We start from the raw sequence: 27,547 nt of genomic DNA on the forward strand, positions 1-27,547 counted from the left end.
TCAGGGTGAAAAAAATGTCAGGGTATTTGAATAAAAAAGTAATTTATCTCTATATAGAATTTTTAAATCTTGAAACTTCATCTATTCAACAATTATTTTATCAACAAATACATTTATACTTAAGCATACTTTGAATAATGTATTAATTTCCAAATTAATATCTACTCACTGATAAAATATATTATTTACATAAACCAGTTTAAAACTCTGTAGGAATCCATTCAGTATAGGTTAAAAAGTAAACAAGCTAGTGATTAGTAAGAGAGGGTTGAGTGTCAACTTCAGCATAGGTCATCTCCAAAAAGAAAAAAAAAATATATGAATATGAGTAAAGTCTTCTGGGTTAAGGTCAAAAAAACAAAACAAAACAAATGCCATTTTTTTTCTATAATTATAATCCCTCATAGACCTGATATAGCAGTACATTTTTGTTTATCTGGAGGTTTGATTTTTTTTTTCTTTTTTCTTTTTTTTTTTTTTTTGCCTTATGCCTTTCATTATTTCTATATGGCTATCATGACACCTAAGTGTGACTCCATATATGGACTGAAGCTGGGCCTGTTTTAAGTGTCGTGATTAACAGACGAAATTATGTAGGAGATGATGAAAACTATATCCTAGGTATGAAAAGGAAACATCCCCTGCCAGCCAGCTCAACAGAAGCCCCTACAGGACCTGCTTCCCTAGAGGTCCAGTTTAACATTCTCAGAGGGGTAACCAAATACAACTACTTCCGCAAACCCACCTCCGATCATGTGTTTCTCATGTGATCTCATCCTGCTCTCTGATCCTGAGACCTAGTCTGTAATTTCCTGTGTCCTGGTAATCAGTTCTCCATCTTTTTTCCCTGCCAGAATCCTTATTATGAGACTCTTCCTAGTTTCCTGGCTCTAGAACTTAACCTCTTCCAGTTTAGCCAAATCTTCATTCTCTTCTCCATGCGTTAGATATTCTCTCTTTAAACCTATGCATAGTATCAGGAGTTCTGCAGCTATTTTTCTTTTTCCAGATTTCTGCAAACCCACATCATTCTGTATAGGTCATTCTTTTGAAGGCATCTACGTTAATAACCTCTCCTTTTCCTATCTCTTCCAGGTTGGAACTGAATTAAATTCCTTACCACAGTTTAAATAAAGTCATTAAAGACAGGATTACATTTGACCTTGTGTTGAGTGAAACTCCCAACAAAATTATCCTGTTTTTTCCTTCACATTTTAAATATTTATGAAAAAACATTTACCATACCTTGTCAAAAAATTTCAGTCAGAATCACCCTTCTGATACCCACTGATAGAAGATGACATTCCCAGTAACACAGGCAAATTACTTCAACTATTTGAGTTCTATTTAGTACACCTTATGATGGGCCAAAATAACAAATTTCCCTGGATAGTTAAGACTGACTGTCCAGCTTCACAGCTGACTTTATCTGCTTTTCTTCTGTGTTCTAAATTAAGTGGAAAGCACCCAAAGTTTGAGAGTTTCTTCTTCAAGCATGCCACTCGTCTTCCTTGACCTCATTTCTTTATTTTTATCTCTATCACAGTCTTGTGCCGAGTCCCAGCTCCAATCAGAAATAATTTTCAGTCCTACTGTAAGCCAGGTGCAGAAGAAAATACAAAAAAATGACTTTAAAATATTTTTGCTGATACAGTTATTTGGGATGGTTTCAGATGGTTATTCAGTAGGCCCTCAAATAAAAGACTTGTGGTAATGCCTTCCAAACAAGTCCTTTGAAAAAACTTCTTAAGTAGAAGGATCTACTCTTAAATTGCATTTGCTTTTTTACCCTTTTCTACCAAGCATAACCCATTACAATGAAAATATACAACCAGTAGCTAAGCACAGTTAGAGTCTTAACATTGTTTATATCATTCTAGAGCCTAATAAAAATCAATATGGTTTTCCAGATGCCCAGTTACCCTGTTATGCCAACAACTAGATGATTTTAAGAGGTCCATATTGCCTCTGTATTTTGTGATTTCAGTCTCATATCTTAAATGTTTGTTTCTCCCTGGGTGAGACTTTGGATCTAGTTCCTTATTCTGTTCTCACTGCCTGAAACAGCTTGACTTGTCAAGTGGTAATACAGGCTGATGACTTAGGTTTATAAATTAGGCATTTCTCAGAGAAGAGATCTTTGGGTTGGGGATTAGAGACTGTTGCTGCTTAGCTCTCTCTCCACTGAGGCAAATCATTGTCATTCTCAAAACAGGGAGAAAGCAAGGATATTTCTGTGTGTTTCATTCACATTATCCATATCAGAGATTTTATAGTAATACTGTCCAAACTTCTTCAAGGACTTTTTGAAACATCCCAAGGCATTTTCAGATGAGTTCACTACTTTCAGAAGTCAGGCTCCATATGCACACTGCTATAACATAAGCTCCAGAAGGCCCTCAAACTCTCCATCACAAGGGCTCAAGAAGAGAAACCAGGAAGCTGTTATGGATTAATGTGTCACCTAGAACAACTAATGAGAGGAAGTGGCTCTGACCTTTCAAGAAAATCTCGTTCACACCAACTACTTAATCTGACAGAAAAATTAAATATTTTCCTGAATCTCCATCCAAATATAATTTCATAAACTGAACTTCATGGTTTTAAAAAGGTCAAAAGCTTTTCATGTCGTTTCTTTTAACTTTTGTGGGTTTGTGTGTGTGTGAATGTGTGTGTGTGTGCGTGTGTGTGTGTGTTTAAGGTGCTGAGGCAATGACAAGAGCAGCCACAGAAATGAAGTAAAGCTTGCGGAAATATGCAATCATATGTGTTATCAACACAGAAATTCCAGGAAAAAGCACAAGTAACTCACAGGTCCAGAAATGGTCCAGCTTCAATAGGTACATGTCAGGAGACTCCAGATTCAACAGACCATAGAATAGTTATGGTATTCCTATAATAAATGATGGCATGACTACTTCTTATATAGATTTGGGTAACCTCTCTGCCCTGGTCCCTTTCTCACCTCAGCCAACTACAAACACTTAGGATTTCTTTCAGTTGAGTTCCAGGATTAGTTTCTACGTAGTGTGGATACTTTGGTTGGACATGAAAGAAACTGATTAAAATTCACTTAACCAAAGAAAGAAAAGTTAAAGGAACCTATGGTGACAGCCCATTTCAGACATGCCCAAACCATATTCAGGATGAGGTTCTACTTGCTTCATTTCATAACACTGAACTTCTGTGCTTGGGCTCTTGTCAAGGTCACTCTGGATATTTTCAGGTTTGTGTCATATTATATAGCTATGCCTACAAAAAGAGATTCTTTTTCCTATAACTTGCCTGCACATCTCCCAAAGTCATGTTCTCATCCCTAAACTATTTGCTGAAAACAGGGGCCAGGGAGATGCTATTTGGTCAGATGTACGTTCCATAAGCATTTCCAGGTTTTGGGTGACACTGATTTATAAAAACCCATGGAGTGAGGTATGTTTTTCCAAAAGAAAGCCAGAAAAACAGATTCTGCTTAAGCAAGAACATTCATCCAATACACACACACACACACACACACACACACACACACATGCACACTTTATATAAAATGTTATACTCTAAAATTCATGAGTTAGAAGTTATAATTAATATATACTATTTTAATATTTAGATCAAAGGAAGACATTGGTCTCCATGTGTACATCAGCTCTTAACGTTTATGAAATGAAATCAATTTAGTAATTATAGGATTTATTTTTTTAAGATTTTATTTATTTATTTGAGAGAGTGAGAAAGAGAGCATGAGCAAGGGAAATAGCAGAGGGAGAAGGAGAAGCAGATTCCCTGCTGAGAGGGGAGCCAGATGTGGGGATAGATCCCAGGACCCTGGGATCATGACCTGAGCTAAAGGCAGGTGCTTAACCGACTGAGCCACCCAGGTGCCTATAGGAATTATTTAAACATCATTTTGATAACACTAACTGTATTAGTTTCCTAAAGATGCCATAACAAAGTATTGCAAACTGGGTGGCTTAAGAGGAGATAAATATATCTTCTCACATGTCTGAAAGCTTGAAGTCTGCAATCAAAGTGTTAGAATTATTGCCCCCTTCTTGTGTACTAAGAAATAATCTATTCCATGCCTCTTCCTAGCTTCTGATAACTATTGGCAATCCTTGGTGTTCCTTGGTTAGTAGCAGCGTAATTCTAATCTCTGGCTCTATGGCCACATGGCCTTCTCCTTTGTGTCCATCTGTTACTATGCTCTTCTTCTTTATATAAAGACATCAGCCATATTGGATTGCAGCTTATCTTAAATTAGTATGATCCCATCTTAATTTGATTATATGTACAAAGACTTTCTTTTCTTTTTTAAAATTTTATTTATTATTATTTGGATGCCTGGGTGGCTCAGTGGGTTAAGCCTCTGCCTTCGGCTCGGGTAAGGATCTCAGGGTCCAGGGATGGAGCCCCGAATCAGGCTCTCTGCTCAGCAGGGAGCCGGCTTCTCCCTCCCCCTCTGCATGCCTGTCCGCCTACTTGTGATTTCTCTTTCTGTCAAATAAATAAATAAAAACTTAAAAAAAAATTATTTATTTATTTGACACAGAGAGAGAGAGCGAGCGAGCGAAAGACCACAGGTAGGGGGAGCAGCAAAGGGAGAGGGAGAAACAGGCTTCCCTCCAAGGAGGGAGTCTGATGTGGGACTGGATCCCAGGACCCTGGGCTCATGACCTGCCCAACCATCTGAGCCACTCAGGCGCCTGACTCTATTTTCAAATAAGGTCACAAATATATGTGAGAGGGGCAAAGATGCCAACATATATCTTTTGGGGAGAATAACCCATAATACTGACTCTCAGACAGTAGTGATTAAAATCTAATAATTAGAGCCTAACTAATAGAAACAGTTTAATTCCAGGACTAACACTTAGCAGACTGCACACACACACACACACACACACATACACATATGTGTGTACATATAAAATTAGATATATATAAATATAATTAATCTCTATTTTATCTGTAATGTTTTCAATTTAAAAAGGGGTAGGGAATAGAAACTTGTGCATAGGTGCAGTTCCTAACTCCATTTAATAAAAAATAGTGCTCTAAATGTACCGGATAGACTGTCAAATCTAAGTGGAAATCTTTATTTCCACTTTTTGACAGGAATACCTTTTTTAAAAATTCCGGTATAGTTAACTAAGTGTTATATTAGCTTCAAGTATATAATATAGTGATTCAACAATTCTATACATAACTCAGGCCTCATCATGATAAGTACTCTGAATCCCCTTCATCTATTTCACACGTTCAGGGTACCTGAATAGGTAACCATCTATTTGTTCTCTATAGTTATGAGTCTGGTTTTTGTTTTGTATCTTTTATGACAGGAATTCTTAACATTTTAGGATAAAAGCTTTTGTGCATAAGTTTAAGTGTTCTTGAGAAAATATTTTTAAAATGGGTGAAAAAAATACATATGACACTGTTGCATAAATAATTAAGATGCTTTCAGACTGAATGATAGCCCGTGAGTTGTCCTACATCTCCTCTTCCCCTGCCTCTTTATTAACTAACTCTCGAAAGCCTCCAAGGCTTAAGTTAATGTTAATCTGCAAATATTACCTTTGGCCTTGGGTTAATTAAATTTTCCAAGTTTGAAAGACTTATAAATAGTAGAGTCCAGACTCAAACCTAGTACTACCTGATTTCCAAGTCCACACAATTTTCCTAAAATAATTCTACCTTTTGTCTTGCCTTAAAGTTTGGAGTTTTAAACACATTATTGCCGATCTTACCCTAAAATTTATTTTAAGTTTTAGGTGTTCTGTTCTTAACTGGATATACCACCAACTGCACTGCAATACAGCCATAATTAGCTTGTCTTCATGATGATACTTAAAGGTAATAGGTAATAATTGTGGAGTCTATAGTATAGGGAGATGGCACAGGAGTAGGTGATAAATGACATAAAGTCTAGTTCTAGATGTGCCACTTAATATAAATAGTTAGCATTATAGTTCTCTAATGTAACTTTGGGAAGTCCATTAACTGATTGAGTAATTGCAAATTTAGCAATAGCAAGCCCCATTCTTCCAATCTTTTGAAAGTGATTCATATGAAACATATAAAAACATTGTAAAATATTATAAACCCAATACATACTCACTGATAATTAGCCGCTACATGTATGATGATAAACTATTTTAAAATCAATTTGATAAATTAAGTTGCTAACAAATTTTTCTCCAAATATTATTTTAAAATGTTACTTCCACAAAGTTCCCTAAAAATTAAAACCATCCTTCAAATGACAAACTACTGATCTTTTTAAAATAATATGAATAAAAATATTTACAGAATTAAGTGTTACAACATGTCAACATTTATATTCAAAGATGTCGTCATTTGCATGCCATTCACAGGGTTTACAGAACACTAGAAAAATAAAAGCTAGGGGATAAAAAGAAGCTTAGAAATCATTCTTTGCAACTTTCTCATTTTAAAGATCAGAAATTAGAAACCAAATGTTCTTAATTAAATTTTATACAAAGTTTCAGTAAGTAAAAAGAATTCCATCCTTTCTCCAGTAGCAGCAGCAATTTCCTTAAAAATTCTAACTTGAAGTTGCAATGAACAATCAAGGAAAGAACCCAGTTACCAGCAATAATGATGATCCAGGTCTGGGTCTTCTCCAGATCTGGAGAAGCCTCAGAAATTGCAATCAAATGAGATAGATATGAATTCTGGTTCTTATTCCAAAAAGCTAAATGATCATTGAACATCAGTTGTCCTTCACATTGTAATGGGAGAAATGAAAGGAATAAAAATGGGAGCAAAATAAAAGCAACAAAAATGAAAATTAGTATTGAGAACTGAGTGAAATAAAAGCTAAATGGTTATGGTATGCAGTAAGTATTCAACAAATCACAGCAGGTTTTTTTGTTTTGTTTTGTTTTGTTTTTTTGGACTTTTGAAAATGATGCTTTAACAAAATGAACTAAATTAGTTGTTTTGCAATTAAGCCATTAATAAATTAACAGAAACTTATGGTATCTTGAAAAACAACAAGTTTAGTATCTGGGAGATCTGAATACTAATTACTATTGCATTTATCAATATTTGTGGAACCTCAGCAAGTCAAAACCCAAATTATTCCCAGTTTCTCCATGTTGCATTTAGCAACAATCTTACTCCCCTTACAAACTTCGAAAGTTTTTTTGTGTGTAAAGCTCATATGAAACAATGTATGAAAAAATGCTAGGAAAATGTTCCTACAAAAAGAAGTCAAATTACTGTCAATAAACAAGAGTAAATGTAAGTTATAACTTAAATAAAATCAAGCATTGCTTCCTCAAAAATAAGCAAATATCAAATAAATCTGTCTGCTTGTATTTGAATAAAACAAAATCATACTCAAAATTCTATTCTTCCATTCTAGACTTTTATTCAGTCATTTAATTAGATATATCAAATGTATTAACAAATATGTCAAAATAACAGATGTATTTGTTGCTTGTAGAGCATTGAGTTAAAAGAACAAAAACAGGAAAAAATGAGATGAAATAAAATAAAATAAAATAATAGCAATAATAAAATAAAAATTAAAAAATAGAATAAGGATAAGGAGTTATGTAACTTTTTTTTTTTTTTAACCTGAAGCTCAAAACAGTCTAGGACAAATGCATTTCTTGGAGACTTTGTGAAAAGTAGAAAGTACAGGGATCCATGCCCTCAGTTAATGATGCTGTGGGTAGAGTATGGGGCTAGTTATACAAAATGTCCCCACCTGATTTTGATATGTCTTGATTGTACAATCCCTAATCTACCAACACATCTGAAATTAACATGTAGGAAGAAAAATTATCCATATTTAAGAGCTTTTCATACTTAAAACCCCCTCCAAAAAATAAAATAATAAATTCCTAAGATCAAAAAGACTTAGCTATTCAAGACTTAGCTATAATCAAAAATAATAAACTGATTCTGAACATGCATGCAGATTTTCTAGATAAAATAGAAAAATAATTGGTCATTTATTTCCGGAAGCTTTGAAAGTGTTACAGACTGAAATACCTAAGGGGCAAATAAACTATGCAAATAAATGGTGTTTGGATGTGGAGCAACAGGGCGTCTCATTTACTGCTAGAGAGAATGCAAAATGGTACAGCCACTTTGGAAGACACTTTGGCAGTTTCTTACATAAATAAACATACTCTTACCATATGTTTCAGCAATCACACTTCTTGGTATTTATCCAATTGAGTTGAAACTTATGTCCACCAAAAACAAAAAACAAAAAAACAGAAAACAAAAACAAACAAACAAACAAAAAAACCCTGTGCACAGTTGTTTATAGCAGCTTTATTCATTATTGCCAAAACAAGAAAAAACAAGAAGTCTTTCAGTAGGTGAATGAGTAAATAAATTGTGGTACATCCGGATAATGGAATATTATTCAATGCTAAAACAAAATGAGTTATTGATCCATGGAAATACATGGAGGAAATTTAAATGCATACTGGAAGTGAATGAAGTCAGTCTGAAAAGGCTACACATTGCATGATTCCAACTCTGTAACATTCTGGATCAGGCAAAGCTATAGAGACAGTAAAAATATTAGTGATTACCCAGGGTTAGGGGAAGGGAAGGATGAATTGGCAAGGCAGTAATGTACTCTGTATGATCCCATAATGATAGACTCATGTCTCTATACATTTGTGAACCTATAGAATGTATATTAACATCAAGAATGAACCATGATGCAAACGAGGGACACTGGGTGATAAAAATGTGTCTGTGTAGGTTCATCATTCTGGTGGGAGGTGTTAATAATGGGGGAGATCATGCAAGTGTGTGGGAATCTCTGTACTTTCTGCTCAAATTTTTTATTAGTTACATGGCTCTGAAAAAAAAAAAAGTCTGTTGAAAAGAGCCTTTGCTGGGGTGCCTGGGTGGCTCAGTTGGTTGGGCAGCTGCCTTTGGTTCAGGTCATGATCTCAAGGTCCAGCACTCCAGCCCGATGTTCAGGCTCCCTGCTCAGCAGGGAACCTGCTTCTCCCTCTCTGTCTGCCTGCCACCCTGTCTACTTGTGCTGTCTATCTCTCTGTCAAATGAATAAATCTTTAAAAAAGGAGACTTAATAATATTTTTATTGTGCAAAGTTAAAAAATGAGAAGTAATAAATCAAGGGAGACTTTCTGATATCACTCTTGTAAAAAGTCCTTTTTTAAAATTGTATAGAATTGAGTTTTATGTTAACAACTGGAAAAGCTGGAGAAACAAAACCTGACTTATTAATTCCAACACTGGTATTCTTTTTTACCATGCCGTATGTATTACTTATAAACCCAAGACATTTGATTGCATTAGTTATAAAATTGTAATGTATGTTATTTAATATAATAAAGTAACAGTTTGTTTAACCCAAAGTCTTGAAAATTACAAATTCCTTCAAATGTGCCAAGGAAGATAATTTTTCATGCAAACTCTCAAAATAAATATTGTTTAACAGTATGAAGCCCAACAATTTACAAGACCACTCAGATTACTGAAATATTGTATAGAAGGAAAAAAACTATTATGGCAGGACAAAAACATTGTTTTCAAATGGCTACTTTTAAGTAGTGAAAGTTTACTAATTGTCTTCAGAAGAAATATTAGAGAAAAGGAAAAATACTGAACATTTCAAGTATTATTATATGCATAGATTTTACATACTTTTTTATAATAGTTTCACAGCTTTGTAAATAGGAATCTACTCATTTTGTTGAAAAGAAAACAACTCTAGAATGATTAGATGACTTGCATAAAATAATACAGCTTTTATTACCATAATTGTGATTTAAACTCATCTAGATGATTCAGTCAAATGCCCACTCAACTATCCTGCCTATCAACCATTTATTTTAGTTATCTCAATGCAATATTAGAGCACAGAAGAGGAGAACCCAGTATAATTATCAAGAAATATGCTGAGGAGAGAAAAAAAAAATATCTAGAGCTAAGTAGTAAATTTACTAATCTATTTCAAAATTCTAATCAAAATCTTTCATTAACTTTAAAATCAATCAATTGAAAGTCTTCCAGAAAGAGTAGCATACTAGCTACTTTTACATAAGTTCACATAATCTCACATAAATTCACATAATTTTCATGTAGAAGGATGAATTTACTCACTCTTGATCAAGGATACAGGGGTAAGAATTGGACACAAGAAAACATTTTAATTTAAGAAGCAACTTTCAAGTAATGATTTCTACATAAAGACAGAATAGCCTATCCATGTACAAAGTCAAACTGGACATCAGAGACAGTTAAAAGGCAAAATTTCCTTAACTGTATAAGTGGCTGGGCCAAAATTGCCTCTAACTTTCAATATCAATACTTTAATATACTAAAAACACGTATATTTCTTTTCCACATTTCATATAAAGGAGGTGGTAAGAAGTGTGGCCAGGATATTTCAGTAAAAGGAGAGGGAGACAAAGCATGAGAAACTGTGGACTCTGAGAAGCAAACTGAAGGATTTGGTGGGAAGGGGGTTTGGGTGAGCCTGGTGGTGGGTATTAAGGAGGACACGTATTGCAAGGAGCACTGGGTGTGGTGCACAAACAATGAATCTTGGAACACTAAAAAATAAAACAAAAAAAGATAAATTTAAAAAATCTTAAAAAAATAAAAAGTAACTTCCAAGAAGGTAACCTTTAGAAGCTTTTGTACATCTTTGAAATACATTCTTATCTCACAGATATGCTTATGTTATTCCCAAGTGATGAAAATACACGCCAAAATGTACTTATTAGATAAGAATTCTATAACTGAATTTAAAAATCTGTATTCCGGGGCACCTGGGTGGCTCAGTGGGTTAAGCCGCTGCCTTCGGCTCAGGTCATGATCTCAGGGTCCTGGGATAGAGTCCCGCATCAGGCTCTCTGCTCAGCAGGGAGCCTGCTTCCCTTCCTTTCTCTCTGCCTGCCCCTCTGCCTACTTGTGATCTCTCTCTGTCAAATAAATAAATAAAATCTAAAAAAATATATATATATATTTTTTTAAAATATTTTATTTATTTATTTGAGAGAAAGAGACAGTGAGAGAGCGCATGAGCGAGGAGAAGGTCAGAGAGCGAAGCAGACTCCCCATGGAGCTGGGAGCCCGATGTGGGACTCGATCCCGGGACTCCAGGATCACGCCCTGAGCCGAAGGCAGTCGTCCAACCAACTGCGCCACCCAGGCGTCCCTAAAAAAATATTTAAATAAAATATTTAAAATATTTAAATAAAATATTTTTAATAAATAAATAAATAAATAAAATATTTAAAATGAATAAAATATTTTAAAAATATTTAAATAAAATATTTAAAATATTTAAATAAAATATTTAAAAAAAAATCTCTGCTCAGCAGGGAGCCTGATTCCTCCTCTCTCTCTTTCTCTCTCTGCCTCCCTCCCTGCCTACTTGTGATCTCTCTCTGTCAAATAAATAAATAAAATCTTAAAAAAATTAAAAACAGTAAAATAAAAATCTATATTCCTCCATTCTGAAAATTAGAATACAAGTTACAAACCCCTCCTTTCCACTGTAGTGGAGCAATTCTAAATGTGATCCAATGTGTACCTGATGGTTGACCTTTTAGCTACCATGTTCCCCTGTGTCATTTCTACCATGTTTTTTTTTTATGAAAAATATGTATCTCTGAGTGGAGAAACAGACCAAAGATGTGCATACAGATGAGATAAATCTAAAGCCATGTTGCATAATGAAAGAGCAAATGAGCTTCTAACCCACTGATAGCAAGGTTCCAAACCCAACTACAACACTCTTGTCACTTTTATTAACACCTCTCAATTTCAGTTTCCTCTGAAAATTAAGAAACATATTTACCTTTTAAGATTTGTACAGTGATAGTCTTATTTATAATACCTGACACAGATGAAGTACTTGTTCAATGGAAACAATGATTTTGTTTCTGGGGATTTCCTTGATACCCACAATCCATTCTGAAACCTTTTTAGCACTTCCTTCTGGCATCAGATCTGAAAAGGTGACAAGGCTATTTAAAATTCCCTGACATTTGTGATTGCCTTCAAAAAACAGCCATCTCAACAAAAAATCTATTTGTACTACAAAACAGAATCACTGAAGAGAATTATTGTGATAAGGCATTACTTATACTCTGTGATTTTCAACTGTATGCATAAAATAATAAACTGTAGAGTTTAAAAGACAAACACATTTATACTCATTAGGATGAATATTATTAAAACAGACACACACACACATACACACACATACCCTAAAACAAGTGTTGTGAGGATGTGGAGAAATTGGAACTCTTCTGTATTTCTGGTGGGCATGTAAAATTTTACAGCCACTATGGAGAATGATATGGTGGTTCCTCAAATAATTAAACATAGAATTACTATGTGATCCAACAATTCCACTTATAAATATATATTTAAAAGAATTGAAAGCAGAGATTCAAATAGACATCTGTATGTCAATATTCATAGTTACATCTTTACAATAACCAAAATGTGGAAGCAACCGAAGTAACCATCAATGTATGAATGGAAAAAAAACTGTAGTGTATACTTACAATAGAATATGACTTAGCTTTTAAAAAGAAGGGAATTCTGACCTTCTACAACATGGATGAGCCCTGTGGTCATAATGCTAAGTAAAATAAGTCAGTCACAAAAGGACACATTCTCTATGATTCCACTTCTAGGACATACTTAGAATAGTCAAATTCATAAAGATGGGAGGTAGAATGTTGTGTACCAAGAACTGGGAAGAGAGGAAAATGGATTTAATGGGTATAGTGTTTTAGTTTGGGAAGATGAAAAGTGCTCTGGAGAGAAAAAGTGGTGGTAATTTCACAAAAATGTGAATTAATACCACTGACCTATACACATAAAAATGGTCAAAATAGTAAAGTTTATGCTATATATATTTTATTACAACTCTTAAAAATTAACACACACACGCACACATACAAAGACATACATGAAGTGCCCAGAATCTACCCCCGATTAGTAACTGTGCTTTTTATAAGAATGCTTAGTAAATTTCATGTGTTGGCAGGAATGAACATCAACTTTTTAAACAGCGGAAGTTTCCTATTAAAAATATGACTTCCTGGGGCATTTGGGTGGCTCAATTGGTTAAAGCCTTAGCCTTTGGTTTGGGTCTTGATCCCAGAGTCCTGGGATGGAGCCCCATGTCGGGCTCTCTGCTTGGTGGGGAGCCTGCTCCCCCCTCCCACCCCGCCTGCCTCTCTGCCTACTTGTGATCTCTGCCTGTCAAATAAATAAATATGACTTCCTATATAGCTACTGTTTTTTTTTTCAATCTTCACAATACTTATTACAATGTTAACAAAGTTTGAGATAAAAATCTTATTTCTTAAAATCTGAGCACCTTTAAGGTATATGTTACCAATTTCTTCTCTATAAATTTGATTCACAATTTAGTAACATAAGGTCATTGAAAAGAAATAAATATAATTTGCCTTCTTACATATGTATGTAAGCTACTGTGATATGAACCAAATGAAGCATTATTTATCTTGATTTTTATCTTGTAAATTAAAAATGCAAACCTTTATGCAGTATTTATTATTCAGTGGAGAAAATAGCACTGACAGAATAGAGCAATGTAAGATTCCTGATTCCTACATTTTATGGAATACTCCTATATTTGTTTTCCTAGACTGTGGGGGTAAGACAAGTTAAATACCATTCTCAAAAAAATCAAAATTGAGTAAGAAGAGAAAACACATTTCTCGGTTATATGCTTTATGTAGTTGTTACGTCCTAAACCTGACAGAACAAATGAAGTGACGCTGTTCATTTCTAGGTTGAATATTATTTTTTTTGTGTGATTTTCTAGAAGGCTTCTATGAGTCAAGGCTGCCACCATGAATGATATAACTAATGTAGGATGCAAATTGACACAGCTATTAGCACTTGAATACCTAACAAGTAATTTGTCCAAAATGATACAAAAATACTAAATCGATTCTTGTGAGTTGATCAAATAATGATTCAGATCAAATCACAGTTCAGAATTTACATTTTAAATGATTGAAAGCATTTTTAGAAAATATTGTGATCATATAATTATCTTTGCATATTGTCCCCACTGAATTGCAATTCTGAGAACATCAATTTTTCCACTAGAAAAATGCCCAAAGGCCCCAAGTACTGACACAAAGCAGCATTATGATACTATCATGCCCCTATTGTGAAGCATGGATCAGATCTATCTATTGTTTCAGACTATTATCAATAAATACCATCCAAGAACATTTTAAAAAAAAACAAAAAAACACAAAAAAAAGACCCTCATGTAGACAAGTGAAAATTAAAGTCATCTGGGAGAGAGCCACCTACCTCCATTTTGCAATACACATGTACTATGTCTTACAAAGTATGGTAGCATAGTTTACCAAGGGAAAGATAATTCGGGGGTGTGTCTTCTCAAACACTAGTCTTACTCAGTTTCAAAAATAATTACAGCCATAAAACAATGAACAGCTCTGTTCATTGAGGGGAGTAAAAACTCCAGAGGAAATCTCAATAGCTTTTCCTTTGTAGCCAGAGACTGATTGCAAAGGGACATGTCAGGATCTGACTGTTGGTATATGTGAGATGTTTTGCAAAGGGTGATAAAATTTATGGGAATCAAATGAAGCGCTACGAACTGATCCTGAAAAAAGAGGAAACAATATGTAAGTATAACGCTTAGCATCCCACTGTCTTTTCAAAGAGCTCAGTCTTTATTCTCACTTTCCACCTATCCTTGCAAGAATGGAGAGAGAGTGCGTCGGTAATATAAAATATTACCGATATATCGATATTATCGATAAAAGGTGCACATGTGCGCATGTCTCTCTCCTGCCTAGACTCAGCAGTTTGACTTTAGCAATGGCCTCCTAGCACACCACTTCCCGAGGAACTTTTGTTGAATTACATGCCACCAATGAGCCAGAAGAATTCAGGCTGCTCTTCGCACAGCGGTCCAGATTTAAGAAGACAGCCCCTGACTGGTTTGCTGTGAAACGGCTGAAGGATCCTGATCTAAGCCACAGGCACAATCCTCTCCCTTCTTTCCGTACCTCAGAAATCCACCTCAGCAGGAGAAACACATCAATAAAGTGAAATTGATTTGTCTTGAAATCTCTCCATCTATTTAAATTTAGCTTCTTTACTATTAGTCTATTGATTATAATTCACTGCCATGGGGAATACCAAGGGGAACCACTCCAAGCTGGGTTGGATAATAAAATTAGGAAAATACATACAAAATATATTTTGCTTCCAACTATTTCATCTGAGGGGACTTGAATATCCTATCACGGAGAAAAAGAATTTTTGAATAAAAGGTCTTCCTTGTACAGATAACACTTTAGTACCTGTAGATTCTCTAAACAACTGACAGGAATTCCTGTTAAAAAATTTCCGTAACTTATCTATTATAAATCAAATTAATCCATAACCAAAAAAAAGGCAAGTTTAATGAAATGAAAAGAAAAAAAAAGTGTTTTTGTTTTGTTTTTGTTTTTTAAAGCTACAGCCTATTTAAAGTCTTTATTAAATTGTTTAAAATATTTATCATGCTACCACTCCAGGTTCATCCATGCATTTCCCCTTTAACTTGATCATAGTAAACATTAAATTTTCATGTGATTTCAAGAAGATGCATCACCTCATTAATATTCTTTGTCAATTCCTGTATGTCAACTCATGATTAGCCACACTAATGAACAGACGTAATGGCACAGAAAATTCTACGTGGAGAAATAAAAAGAAATTTATTTTTAGCATCAGTATGCTTTCCTTTATTATAAAGCAGATTTTACCATCACTAAAATCATTTTACTGAAATTTACTTGAAACTATTATAGTTTCCCAAAACTCTTACTATTTTCCAGGTAAACCAAAAAAACAAAAATAATGTAGAAACATTTTGATTTATGGAAAGAAACTCACAAGATGAAAAATTTGTCACATTTAAACCACAATTTATAAAAACTTTATCTCAACAATCAGTGAGTTTTAACTAGAAGAAAGCTTATACATGCAAATATGTGTGTCTATGCATGTGCAAATTATGTATATGCTTATGTATGTATGCATGTGCACATTTATGGATACATGTAGAAAGGGTTTGGCAATGAGAAACTGCACCATTTCTGTCATGAAACATTACTTTTTTCATTAGTAGTCCTTTAATTTCTCCATATTTTGTGTAGAAAAGAAAGCAAGATATAATTTAAAATGTATGTGGTAAAAATGGTATAAGTATCAGCATAAGAAACACAATGCTAAAAAAATGTAAAACTAAGGCAACTTTTTCTTTATTCTTTTCAAGAAATATGCAAACATCCTCCAAAAGGAAACTTCAGAAAATCAATGTATACTAATATGTGATATGGATGTCCATATAGCATGAAAATATATTAAAAATTATAAATACTTCTAAAAAATTATAGATTACTATAATCAGATTTTGAAAATGGTACTTAACAGAATATTCTTTCATCATAAAAAACCAAGAAGCATTAGAAATCAGCTTATCTCAAGTCTCTTCTATCCAAGTGATGCACACGGTCTATGTTATTCAAAGCTAGATGAGAACAGGATAATTTTTCTCACTCCTCAGTATGGTCTACCAATGGGTTAGATAATACAACTCAAAGCCAAAACAAATACAAAACAAATACATGCATCTCAATCTATTTTTTTTCCATTTCCCTTTTTTTCTTTTGATAATAAACTCTCCCATACATGTTTATCAACTGCGTATGTTCAATCAACTAAAACCTTGGGTCTAATAATCTACAAAATATTATTTAAAATATAGAAGCACAGCTACTAGCTCTAACGTTCACTCAAACAAACATTTATTTTTAAAACAGAAACTTCAAAATACCACTAATACATCATTTTGTTTTAATGCTATTATATGAGCAAAAGTGTCACATATTATTTAGAAAATGGCCCTCAGGGGTCAGATTGCCTGGATCCAAATTCTGACTCTGCCACTTTACAGGAACATGACCTTGAGTAGGAGTTTAAGCTTAAGTGCTTCACCTTCCTCATCTACTTGACAGGGTTATTGCAAAGATTAAATGAACTCGTATGTTGAATACTTAGACTAGTGAGGGAATATAGGGCATTCTAACTATTAGCTATTATTATGTCATGAGCTTCTCCTTGATAAATATGATATTTTTGACAAATTAGTAGGTTAAAAACCTCTTTGAAAATTAAACTAAGTCAATCTTACCAGGGTTTGGAAACCTCCTTAAAGCAATCTTTTTTTTTTCTTCATTTTTTTTAACAGGAGATAAATTGTAGTTCAACAAATTATCACACACAGACACACACACACAAAACCCAAGCCATCTTCATTGCAATTGGATGTACTAAGAATTGCAAATTTAAGTGTTAACATCCATTTCACAGATAATTTTGTTTTTTTCAAGGTTTATGATTCCATCATAAAAATTCATTTCCCAAGGAAGTTTGCAAATATATCTCGATCTATATGTCATTGTTTTTTTTATTGCCTGTTTTTTAGTACATTTGGCTTGACATATATTATTAGTGAAATAAAAAATACATTTTTAGAATTGTAAAATGCAGATTCCACAAATAAACACTCTGGGTAATCACAGTGAAATCACATGATGTATAGCAGAAAAAATTAATAGTAAAAGAAGGATTGGATGTGAATGACTGTTCCAGACTGAAGGCAAATATCAATGTTGATGACAGTCCCCAGCTAGGTCCGTCCAGGTTGATAATCAGAGAGAAGTCAAAAATTTGGGGACATACCAAAATTCCCTAAGATTCTCTTAATAACATATTGCAACTAATTCTTTAAAATGATTTCTGTTTTTAAATGGTCCTACTTCAGGAAGTAATATCTGTTGTAAGGTTATTATAGTTAATGTAAAGTAGAAATTTCTTTTGTACCAGACTTAAAAAAGACGAGTCTCTGATTCTAATAATGTAAAATTTAGCAAACAAATCTGTTTAATTACTTATATAATTATGATAGCATTGCACTTGAAGTTTCTGTTTCACATCTTCCTTTCCCATGCATTTTTCCTGCTTCCCCTTCTCAAGTACATAACCAGAAGTACAAACTGGGTATGGAAGTGAAACCTTCGTGTTATATAGGACTTACCCTTTTTTGTCTTACTAAGACCTGAGCTGAGTAGAATTATCAGGCTATGCTGTTTTAAATGAAAGCTTTTATTAACTGAAACACAGACTGCAAAGTCATTTGTTTTGAAATTTTGCACAAATGAATCTATGTCCTACTGAATGCACTTGAGTGTATTATAAAACTGAATGAAGAGATTTGGATCAGCTAACAAAAATGAACAGGATAAAGTTCAGAAGCTCAAATCAGTAATCTAAGCTACATATCTAAAAATAAAAGACCTTCTGACATAATCATGATATCTAATTCACTTATTACTGACTACACTATTCTGTAAAATTAATTACTGTACAATCTTTTCCATTACCTAAAGATTCTCTTCTACTTAGTATTTTAAGAATCTAACCAACAATAAATATCATGTTGAACATATAATGATTATAAATATGTAAAGTTTTTTATTTCAAAACAATTAGATTCTTACCCTGGTCGAAGGCTTTTCCTGGACTCCAAGTGTGGAAATAATCATCCTGAGGAGGAAAAGAATGTGAATTGAGTGTATATGAGTAATTAAATTGTAAAGACTCTTATAAAATCTAGAATAAAATATGAAATACAGAAGCTGAATACAAACCTCTACTTCCTGTAATGGCAAGCAGCAAATTATAAAATAAATAAATAAATAAATAAATAAAATAAAAATAAAAAAAGAAACAAGAGAAAAACAATAGTTATCAAAAGGGAATACTTTGTTTACATTTTATAGACATGTTTTTCAGTAAGTGTGTTCATTTTCATTGCAAGTCAATGTTTAATAATTCAATTATATTTGGTTGTCACTTCACCTAAATATTATAAAACAATACTTTCAATTGCAATTAATATGTAAGAGAATATGCAGCTCATTACCCTAAGCTAATAAGCTACAAAAGTATCTTACCAATTTCCAGTTATGCAACTTTATTTTCCACCAGTACATTTCAATAGTAAATCGATACAGCAGCAAAAATACCAAGTGAATCTGCTTTAGCCCACATAGTATAAATAGACCTTATGCAAATTTGCCACATGATAATTGAATATCTAAGGAGTTCATCAAAATGCAATTGGAAGCTTGAAAAAAAATGCACACCTAATTAAATCTTGCCTAAAATTTAAATATTTAATATGAAAAAGTGTCATTACAATATACTTACTATAGTACATTTAATAAACATGACTATACAACACTAAGGTGGGGCAATGTGTACTTAAAAGAATTTTTAAAAAACCACACACATTGACCAACTCAATTGTGTTTACTGTTTTACCACCTTAAAAGTCTTGTAGATGAACTACACATATATATTTTATGGTAGATAAAACAGATTTAACTGTTCAAATTAATAAGCTATATCATATTTTATGGTCAATAAAACACAATTTAACGGTTGAAATTAATAAGCTATTTTCACTATAGTAAGAAAGAGTGGTACAGCATGGTGAGGCTCCTTGACTAAACGTTTCTAAACTCCACACTTAAACCCACTAAAGTCAATGTACTGGAAATCTAAAAACCCAGGAATCTAAAAAGATTAGGTAGAGATTCTTTTAACCTTCTTTCTAACCTCATTGCTAAAACCACCATTTGACAAAAAAGAAAATGTAGCACCTTTTAATTATGAAAATAAATACTTCCTAACTAACTTATTCAAAAATTTTAAATTGTTGCAAAAGCTCTTCTTTATTGTGACTAATCACTCATCACCATCTTCTGTATTCCCACCTTACCAATTTCAGATGAAAGAAAAAGAAGAAAAAACAAACAAAAAAAAACCTTCAGAAATCATTTCTGTCCATCTTGCATTTAGGTTGGGATCGGGTTATGTTAAGACAGTGGCATTTATGGCAGTCTACACTGACAGGTTATGCAATAAATAAATTATCTAGGATCAGATGAAGGGACGATAACACCGCTGGATCAATAAATAAATACTGATTGCTTAGGCTCTTTTAAAAATATCTTTGTAAAAAATTATAGAATGAGGGGCGCCTGGGTGGCTCAGATGGTTGGACATCTGCCTTCAGCTCAGGTCGTGATCCCAGGTTCCTGTAATCGAGTCCCGCATCAGGCTCCTGCTCAGCAGAGAGTCTGCTTTCTCTTCTGCGTCTCTGCCCCTCTTGTGCCCTCTCTCTCTCTCAAATGAATAAATAAAAATCTTTAAAAAATTATAGAACAATGGAATTCTTGGAAAATTAAGCTTTCAAATTAAATTCCTCCACTCAAGTCTCAAAACTTTGGCTGAACATCATAATACGCTCATTTAATAACTTTTTTTTTTAAGGTACATTTCAACTGTGTGGGGATGATGACTTGTACTCATTCAAAGCATGAAGAGGAGTTTGAAGTTCTCCTTGAAGCATAATGAAACAAGACAAAACACAAAACTAAACTAAACTAAATTAAACCAGACAATGAGAATGAGTGGTGTATTTAGAAACAAGACTTAAATTTAAGTCTGACTTTACCACTTATTAGTTATATTACTTTAGAAAATGATATAATCAGGGGCTTCTGGGTGGCTCAGTCAGGAAGCCATCTGCCTTCAGCTCAGATCATGATCTCAGGATCCTGGGATGAGTTCCACATCAGGCTTCCTGCTCTATGGGGAGCCTGCTTCTCCCTCTCTCTGACCCTCTCCGCTGCCCATGTTCGCTCACTCACTCACTCTCTCTCTCAAATAAGTAAAATCTAGGAAAGAAAGAAAGAAAGAAGAGGAAAATGATGTAAACCTCAGATCTTGTGACTAAAGTTGGGGGGAAAAATGCCTGCCTCACTGACAAAGGTGCTGTGGGGATTAGTTATAAAAAATGTAAATATCCACACAATATTTGACATAAAGGAGCTGCTGAAACACTCTTGCTAATTGGAAGCACCAGGTTTATCTCTGTTAGTATCTCTGAGCAACATCACCATTGGACAACATTTTATTACTGCTAACAAAGTTCTTTAGTTTTTCTGGTTGCTTAGAGAAGAACTATGAACTCCTCATAACATTTTTGAAAGGAATGCCCTCCAAAATATCAAACATTAGCTGTAGTGAGCTTTTTTTTAAAAAAAATCTACCATTTATGATTGAGTTAATGCAAGAAGGCAAGTTTTCTGCTACCACCGTAGACCCTTCTGAAGTAGCAGAGCTATCGGTAACATCCCCCAAGAAGACACAGTAAGTTTTCTCTGCCACAGTGCCTACATCCATATAAATATCAAACTGAAGTCAAGGAAGGAATAGATCTGAGACTCACATCATTAGCACTGAAGCTCAATGAAGCTCAAAATTTCACAGTGTGAAAGCAACATGTGTGATGCAACACACAGTGTTTGAAATACCCAGCATCTGTACAGATGAGCAGGAATTAAGTGGAGATAGATAAATGATACATAGGTAGACAGAGGTAAAATATAGTTTTAACCATATTTAAATAACTTCCTTCAGGGTAACACAATCATCATACCTGTCAGAATGACTAAAGTCAAAAACATAAAAAAAACAACTGTTGGCAAAGATGTGAAGAAAAGGGCACTGTTGGTGGGAATGCAAACTGGTGCAGCCACTGGAGAAAGATTTAAAAATAGAACTACCCTACAATCCAGTAATTGCACTACTGAATATTCACCCAAATAATATAAAACCACAAATTTGAAAAGATATATGTACCTCTATTTTATTGTAGTATTACCTACAATAGCCTAATAATGGAAGCAACCCAAGTGTCCATTGATAGATGAATGGATAAAGAAGATGTGGTATATATACACAATGGAATACTAGTCAGTCATAAAAAAAAAAGAATGAAATCTTGCCCTTTGCAACAACATGGATGGAGCTAGAGAGTATAATGTGAAGTGAAATAAGTCAATAAGAGAAAGACAAATATACAATTTCACTTATATGTAGAATTTAAACAAATAAACTAAGAAACAATGAAACAAATGAACAAAGGAAAAAAAAAAGGGAGAGAGAGAAAGACAAACCGAGAAACACATTCTTAACCACAGAGAACAAACTGATGGTCACCAGAGGGGAGGTGGATGGGGGAAATAGGTGAAAGGGATTTAGAGTGTATATCATGATGAGCACTGAGAAATGTATAGACTTGAATCACTATATTGTACAATATATTGACACTATTATAGCATTGTATGTTAAGCATACTAGAATTAAAATTAAAAACTTAATTAAAAAAGTAACCACTTTGATCTTATTTGAAGTACACCATATTCTAAGATTGCTTTACAAATAAGAAATATAAATCTTGGGGAAAAATAGAGTAACACACTTATGTTGGGTTACTTTGGGGCCATAACAATCTAAAAAATTATAATGTAAACCATGAACCTAATTCTTTTGGATAAGAGCAATGTCAATGTCTGGTCATCGTGGGGATCTTTAGAAAAGCAAAGTAGTTAGCCTATTAACTATTTTTAGATATATTTCTTTTTGTTCTCACATCACTAGATTTTTTTTTTTCTGAAAATTTTTTCACCTCATTAAATCTTAGGAATTTTGCCAGAGTAAGAGATAAAAGTATTTTCACATAAGTGTTCATTCAGGCACAATTTCTTTTGTCTCAAAAGCTTTGTGTGAATATTGGTTGTTCTCAAGCTTCAATTTAGATCAAAAATAAGCCAACCTGGGATTTAGAAAACTGCAAGAAATGCCTGCAGTTGGAGAAATTCAGGCTCAGAGGACACAAACACAGCAGAATTAGGGAGAGTGTATCTGGCCCCTAGTCCTCTTCATGGGAGGAGAGCCTGAGCCAAAAGTCCCACACTGAAGGATTCCATTTATTCCCAAGGAGCAAGTAGATCATCAAAAGGCTGATATATAGGGGAAATACAAAAGACAAGAAGATCCCTAACTTTTAACCTTTGACAACAATTTTGTTTTTTGATTCCAATCTCTAGAATCAAAGCGAGGGGCGTATAATAAGCGATCGCTCCGCTTGACAAAAACTTTGTCAGCCTTTTTATATGTCCACAGAAGTAAAGACACTATGATGTCAATCATGTGAATCTGTGCCAAGGAGGAGAAAGATAAATTGCCTAGGATTTCTGTATTTTGTGATTATGTTGCCCAAACCCTCTTGTACGAAAGTGCAGAATTTCCCTAGCAGGAACTCTTATTGCTTACTGTGTTTCAATAGCTAAGCCAAATCATGATGCAGTACTAGTTCTATATTTTTTAGTTCTAAAAAATAGCAATGGAAACCTGCTTTTTTTTTTTAAATATGCTATATATTATGACAAACTCATCTACACATTTCACCATATGATAGGAAGAATGCCTTGTCTAATAGTTAAGCCAGTATATTTCACAAAAGGGGAAACCTCTCTGTACAGAAACACTTAACACATGATTAGATCATAAGATAGAGTAAGTAAGCTTTGTCTAGATATAAAGAAATTATCTATTGAGACAAACCATCTGCTTCAGGCCCCAAATGTCTCATTTATTACCCGAGTACCACTCATTTTTCTAAGTGATGTCGTAGGACCCTGAAAGAATACATTTATAACACTTTGGTGAGTCCTTTATTTTTTTAGAAAGCACTTTATGTTCCCTGACTCACCACAGATTAAACATATAAATAAAATGAATTGTGTGAAAGGGCAGTGCCAGTGAGCAAATTCCTCAACTGTGTATGAAAATCTCTGCAAATTGAAGTTAAACTCCCTCCTTGATACACAAAACTCATAATTCATTAGTATCAGGGAAAATGCAAAAAAAAATACTTTGTCCTAATAAGTAAAAAATAAGGGTTTTTAAGTACTGGGAATCTTCATTATAAGTATAAGGACACTAACTAACACACGTAAAGAAATTGAGTAAAACAGTGGCTTAAAGTCAAAACTGTTCAAAGCACTTTATTCTGAGCATCTGTAAGGGGTAAGTGTTTCTAATATCACTCCTATTTTACAAATGAGGAAAATGAAGCAGAGAGACTTAGTAATCTACTCAAGCTTACACAGCAGGTTAGAAATAGAGGTGGGATTTGAACCCTGGAAGTAGGGCCCAGAGTTTGTATGCTTAAACATTTCCCTATACCACAAATCAGCAACTCATGCCCATGGGCCAGGCTCCACCTCTGTTTTATAACTGAAGTGTTAGTAGAACACAGCCACAACCATCTTTTGACACATTGCCTACACCTGCTCAGGTACTTCGTACAGCAGAGCAAAGTTGTTACGACTGAGACCAGGGGCCAAGAAGTGGGAAGTCCTGCCAAGCTGGTCTTCTGCTGAGAAAGACCCCTGTACTACTTACTATTCTATACTGTGCTGCCGCCCATAAAAGAACATTTATTTAAAAATGAGAAAACAGGGGCGCCTGGGTGGCTCAGTGGGTTAAGCCTCTGCCTTCGGCTCAGGTCATGATCTCAGGATCCTGGGATCGATCCCCAAATCAGGCTCTCTGCTGAGCAGCAAGCCTGTTTCTCCCTCTCACTCTGCCTGCTGTTCTGCCACCCTGTGATCTCTGTCTCTGTCAGATAAAAAATTAAAAAAAATCTTTAAAAATAAATAAAAACAGATAAAAATAAAAACGAGAAAACAATATTTAATAGGATACCTATTTCCGCAACAGAAACAACATTTTTTGAAGGAAGAAAAGGTGTTTATGGTGTTTAATGTTCTGGATCTGTGTGATTCATTCCTCAAATCTCAAAGCTTATAAATTTTCCAAGTATTTCAATTCCTCCTTGTGATTATAAATATATCATCTAGCTTTGGATATAATCTAAAGGTGAGTGGTCCATATTTTCAGCACAAGAAATCAAGATATATAATTCGGAAGCACGTAAGAATATGATTCTCAAAATCTTTAGATATGTTATATTTAAAAAGTGCTTTAGGAACAAGTTGCAAATGTGTTTTCTATATGACATCATGATTCTCGATTAAAGTGGAAACCAAGGGGCACCTGGGGGGCTCAGTGGGTTGAGCCTCTGCCTTTGGCTCAGAACTAGTCTCAGGGTTCTGGAATTGAGTCCCATGTCAGGGCTTTCTGCTCAGTGGGGAGCCTGCTTCCTCCTTTCCCTCTGCCTGCCTCTCTGCCTACTGTGATTCTCTCTCTCTGTCAAATAAATAAAATCTTAAAAAAATAAAGAAAAATCAAGCAAGTTTAAAAAAAATAAAGTGGAAACCAAGGAATAAATTAAACTAAAAAATGTCCGTAGGTATTATAAAAGTGCTTCTAATTCTTTTTTTTTTTTTTTTAAGATTATTTATTTATTTATTTATTTGAAAGAGAGAGACAGTGAGAGAGAGCATGAGCGAGGAGAAGGTCAGAGAGCGAAGCAGACTCCCCATGGAGCTGGGAGCCTGATGTGGGACTCGATCCCGGGACTCCAGGATCACGCCCTGAGCCGAAGGCAGTCGTCCAACCAACTGAGCCACCCAGGCGTCCCAAAAGTGCTTCTAATTCTAAAACACTTCTCAGATTAGTAAACTGAAACTACAGTTATTGTACTTATTGGAGCAAAATAGTAAAATATTAATAGTAAAATAGTAGCCAATAATATACATAATAAGATATTAACATTCCTTATTTACTTCATATTCTTTTGGTATCTATAACAGCACTTTCTGAGTATTCATAATTTGTGATAAAAAAACTACTTACCTAAATATTGAATATAGTACAAATATGAGAATTGTTCACCATACCAAATGTAAATAAAAATAAATTTATATAATGTAAAAATGTTAAACATGTATTATCATTCTGATATAAATCCTTAGCACATATAGTCAGTGACAATGTAGTAATATTCAAAATATAAGCTAAATATTGGGCAAAATGAAGTTAATCATAAATGAAAGCAAGTTATTATTTTTAGAATGTGTTATCTTAAGAAACAAAATGTGGGGGGGCGCCTGGGTGGCTCGGTGGGTTAGGCCACTGCCTTCGGCTCAGGTCATGATCTCGGGGTCCTGGGATCGAGTCCCGCATCGGGCTCTCTGCTCAGCGGGGAGCCTGCTTCCCTCTCTCTCTCTGCCCGCCTCTCTGTCTACTTGTGATGTCTCTCTGTCAAATAAATAAATAAAATCTTAAAAAAAAAAAAAAGAAACAAAATGTGTTAGTTATACTTCTTTATTGAGTCAAGAGTATAGTTCTGTGCTTTTTTTTCCTCTTTCACAGAAAAAATAAGCTCTTCAGACTAAGTAGTAGGAACAATACCTATAAATTAACTCCAGTTACTTCATCTGGGTCCTTTATCACGGATAAAGGATATCTTTTTGAAAATATCTGTGAATACCTTTTTGAAAATATCTATTTTTTTAAAATATCTATTTTTAAACACAAACTGGAAGCTGTTTTGCTCACTTTGAATTTTCATTTTTCTTTTGAAGGCATTTTTTAACTTTGTTTTTAGCTGTTGTTATCATTTATTTCATCATATATACATGGAGAGTCTAATGCATAGTTGCTATTATCTATAGTAAGAATGTTTACATTCATAGCTCACTGGTTTGCAAAATCTTGGACCTAAAGTACGATTTATTCTGGCTCTACCAGCTTTACTTTGTGAGCATTATCTTCTCTTTCCTTTTCAGGATTACAGAGACAGAAAACTTAAAAAAAAGCATAGCTTTAAAAAAACAAACAAACAAACATGGCTTGTTCAATTTAAAAATTTAGTGTAATGTATATGTCTTGGGGTTTGTCCCGATACTTAAGTTTTAGATTTCAGATGTCTTAAAACACTGACGTAACAATACCACCAAAAAGTCAACCTAGTAGTTTTTTGGGGTTTTTTTGTTTTGTTTTGTTTTGGTTTGGTTTGGTTTTTTTGTTTTAAATAGCCCAATATACCAGAGAGTTAGAGTCAGTAGTAAAAAATTATATGGAAAATGGTGGCTAAAAAACAGTCCCCAGGAATCCACCTGACTCCCTGCCCACTGGTGATAGAGGAGATTACCTCCTCCCTTCTTTTCAAAGAGGGGCATATTATTGGTCTATGGGTACTAAAGTATGCCACAATTTAGTGTCTGTTTTTTGCAACAGTTTCCAAAGGTCATGAATCTCTCATAAGGCTGCCTTCAGGATGCCAGTCAGGGCTGCTTCTCTTCCGAAGGTCTGACCAAGGGAGGATCATCTGATCTTTCACATAGTTACTTGCCAAGTTTTCTTTCTTTCCTAACTTTTGGACCAAGAACTTCAGCGAGAGACGATGTCTACTAGAGAAGGTGGCAATTTTAAAAGCTAACTTCGGAATGGCAGCCCATCGCTGTTGTACCATTTTATTTCTTGGAAGTGAGTCCCTAAACCCAGCCCCAATATCAAGTATGGGGACCCCTGGGGCCCTCTGAGAGGTGTTAAACCACAGTGGGGTCTCAAACTCTTTTCCTCATTTGACACATCCTTATTCTAGTGT

General features: G+C 34.3%; 1 protein-coding gene across 2 annotated transcripts in view; it reads right to left on the reverse strand.

The window, feature by feature from the left end:
• SPOCK3 (SPARC (osteonectin), cwcv and kazal like domains proteoglycan 3) overlaps window positions 1-27,547 on the reverse strand; it is a 494,982-nt gene that overhangs the window by 316,074 nt on the left and 151,361 nt on the right. Inside the window, exons 3-4 of one of the 2 annotated variants that reach the window (XM_044224807.1) lie at window positions 18,762-18,770; window positions 18,612-18,657 (exon numbers count right to left, since the gene is read on the reverse strand). In XM_044224807.1, coding sequence (XP_044080742.1) covers window positions 18,612-18,657; window positions 18,762-18,770 — 55 coding nt within the window. The remainder of the gene's footprint in view (window positions 1-18,611; window positions 18,658-18,761; window positions 18,771-27,547) is intronic. The other variant, XM_044224808.1, reaches the window with a different exon arrangement.

Source organism: Neovison vison, chromosome 11 (genome assembly GCF_020171115.1).
Source record: "Neovison vison isolate M4711 chromosome 11, ASM_NN_V1, whole genome shotgun sequence".
NCBI lineage: Eukaryota > Metazoa > Chordata > Mammalia > Carnivora > Mustelidae > Neogale > Neogale vison.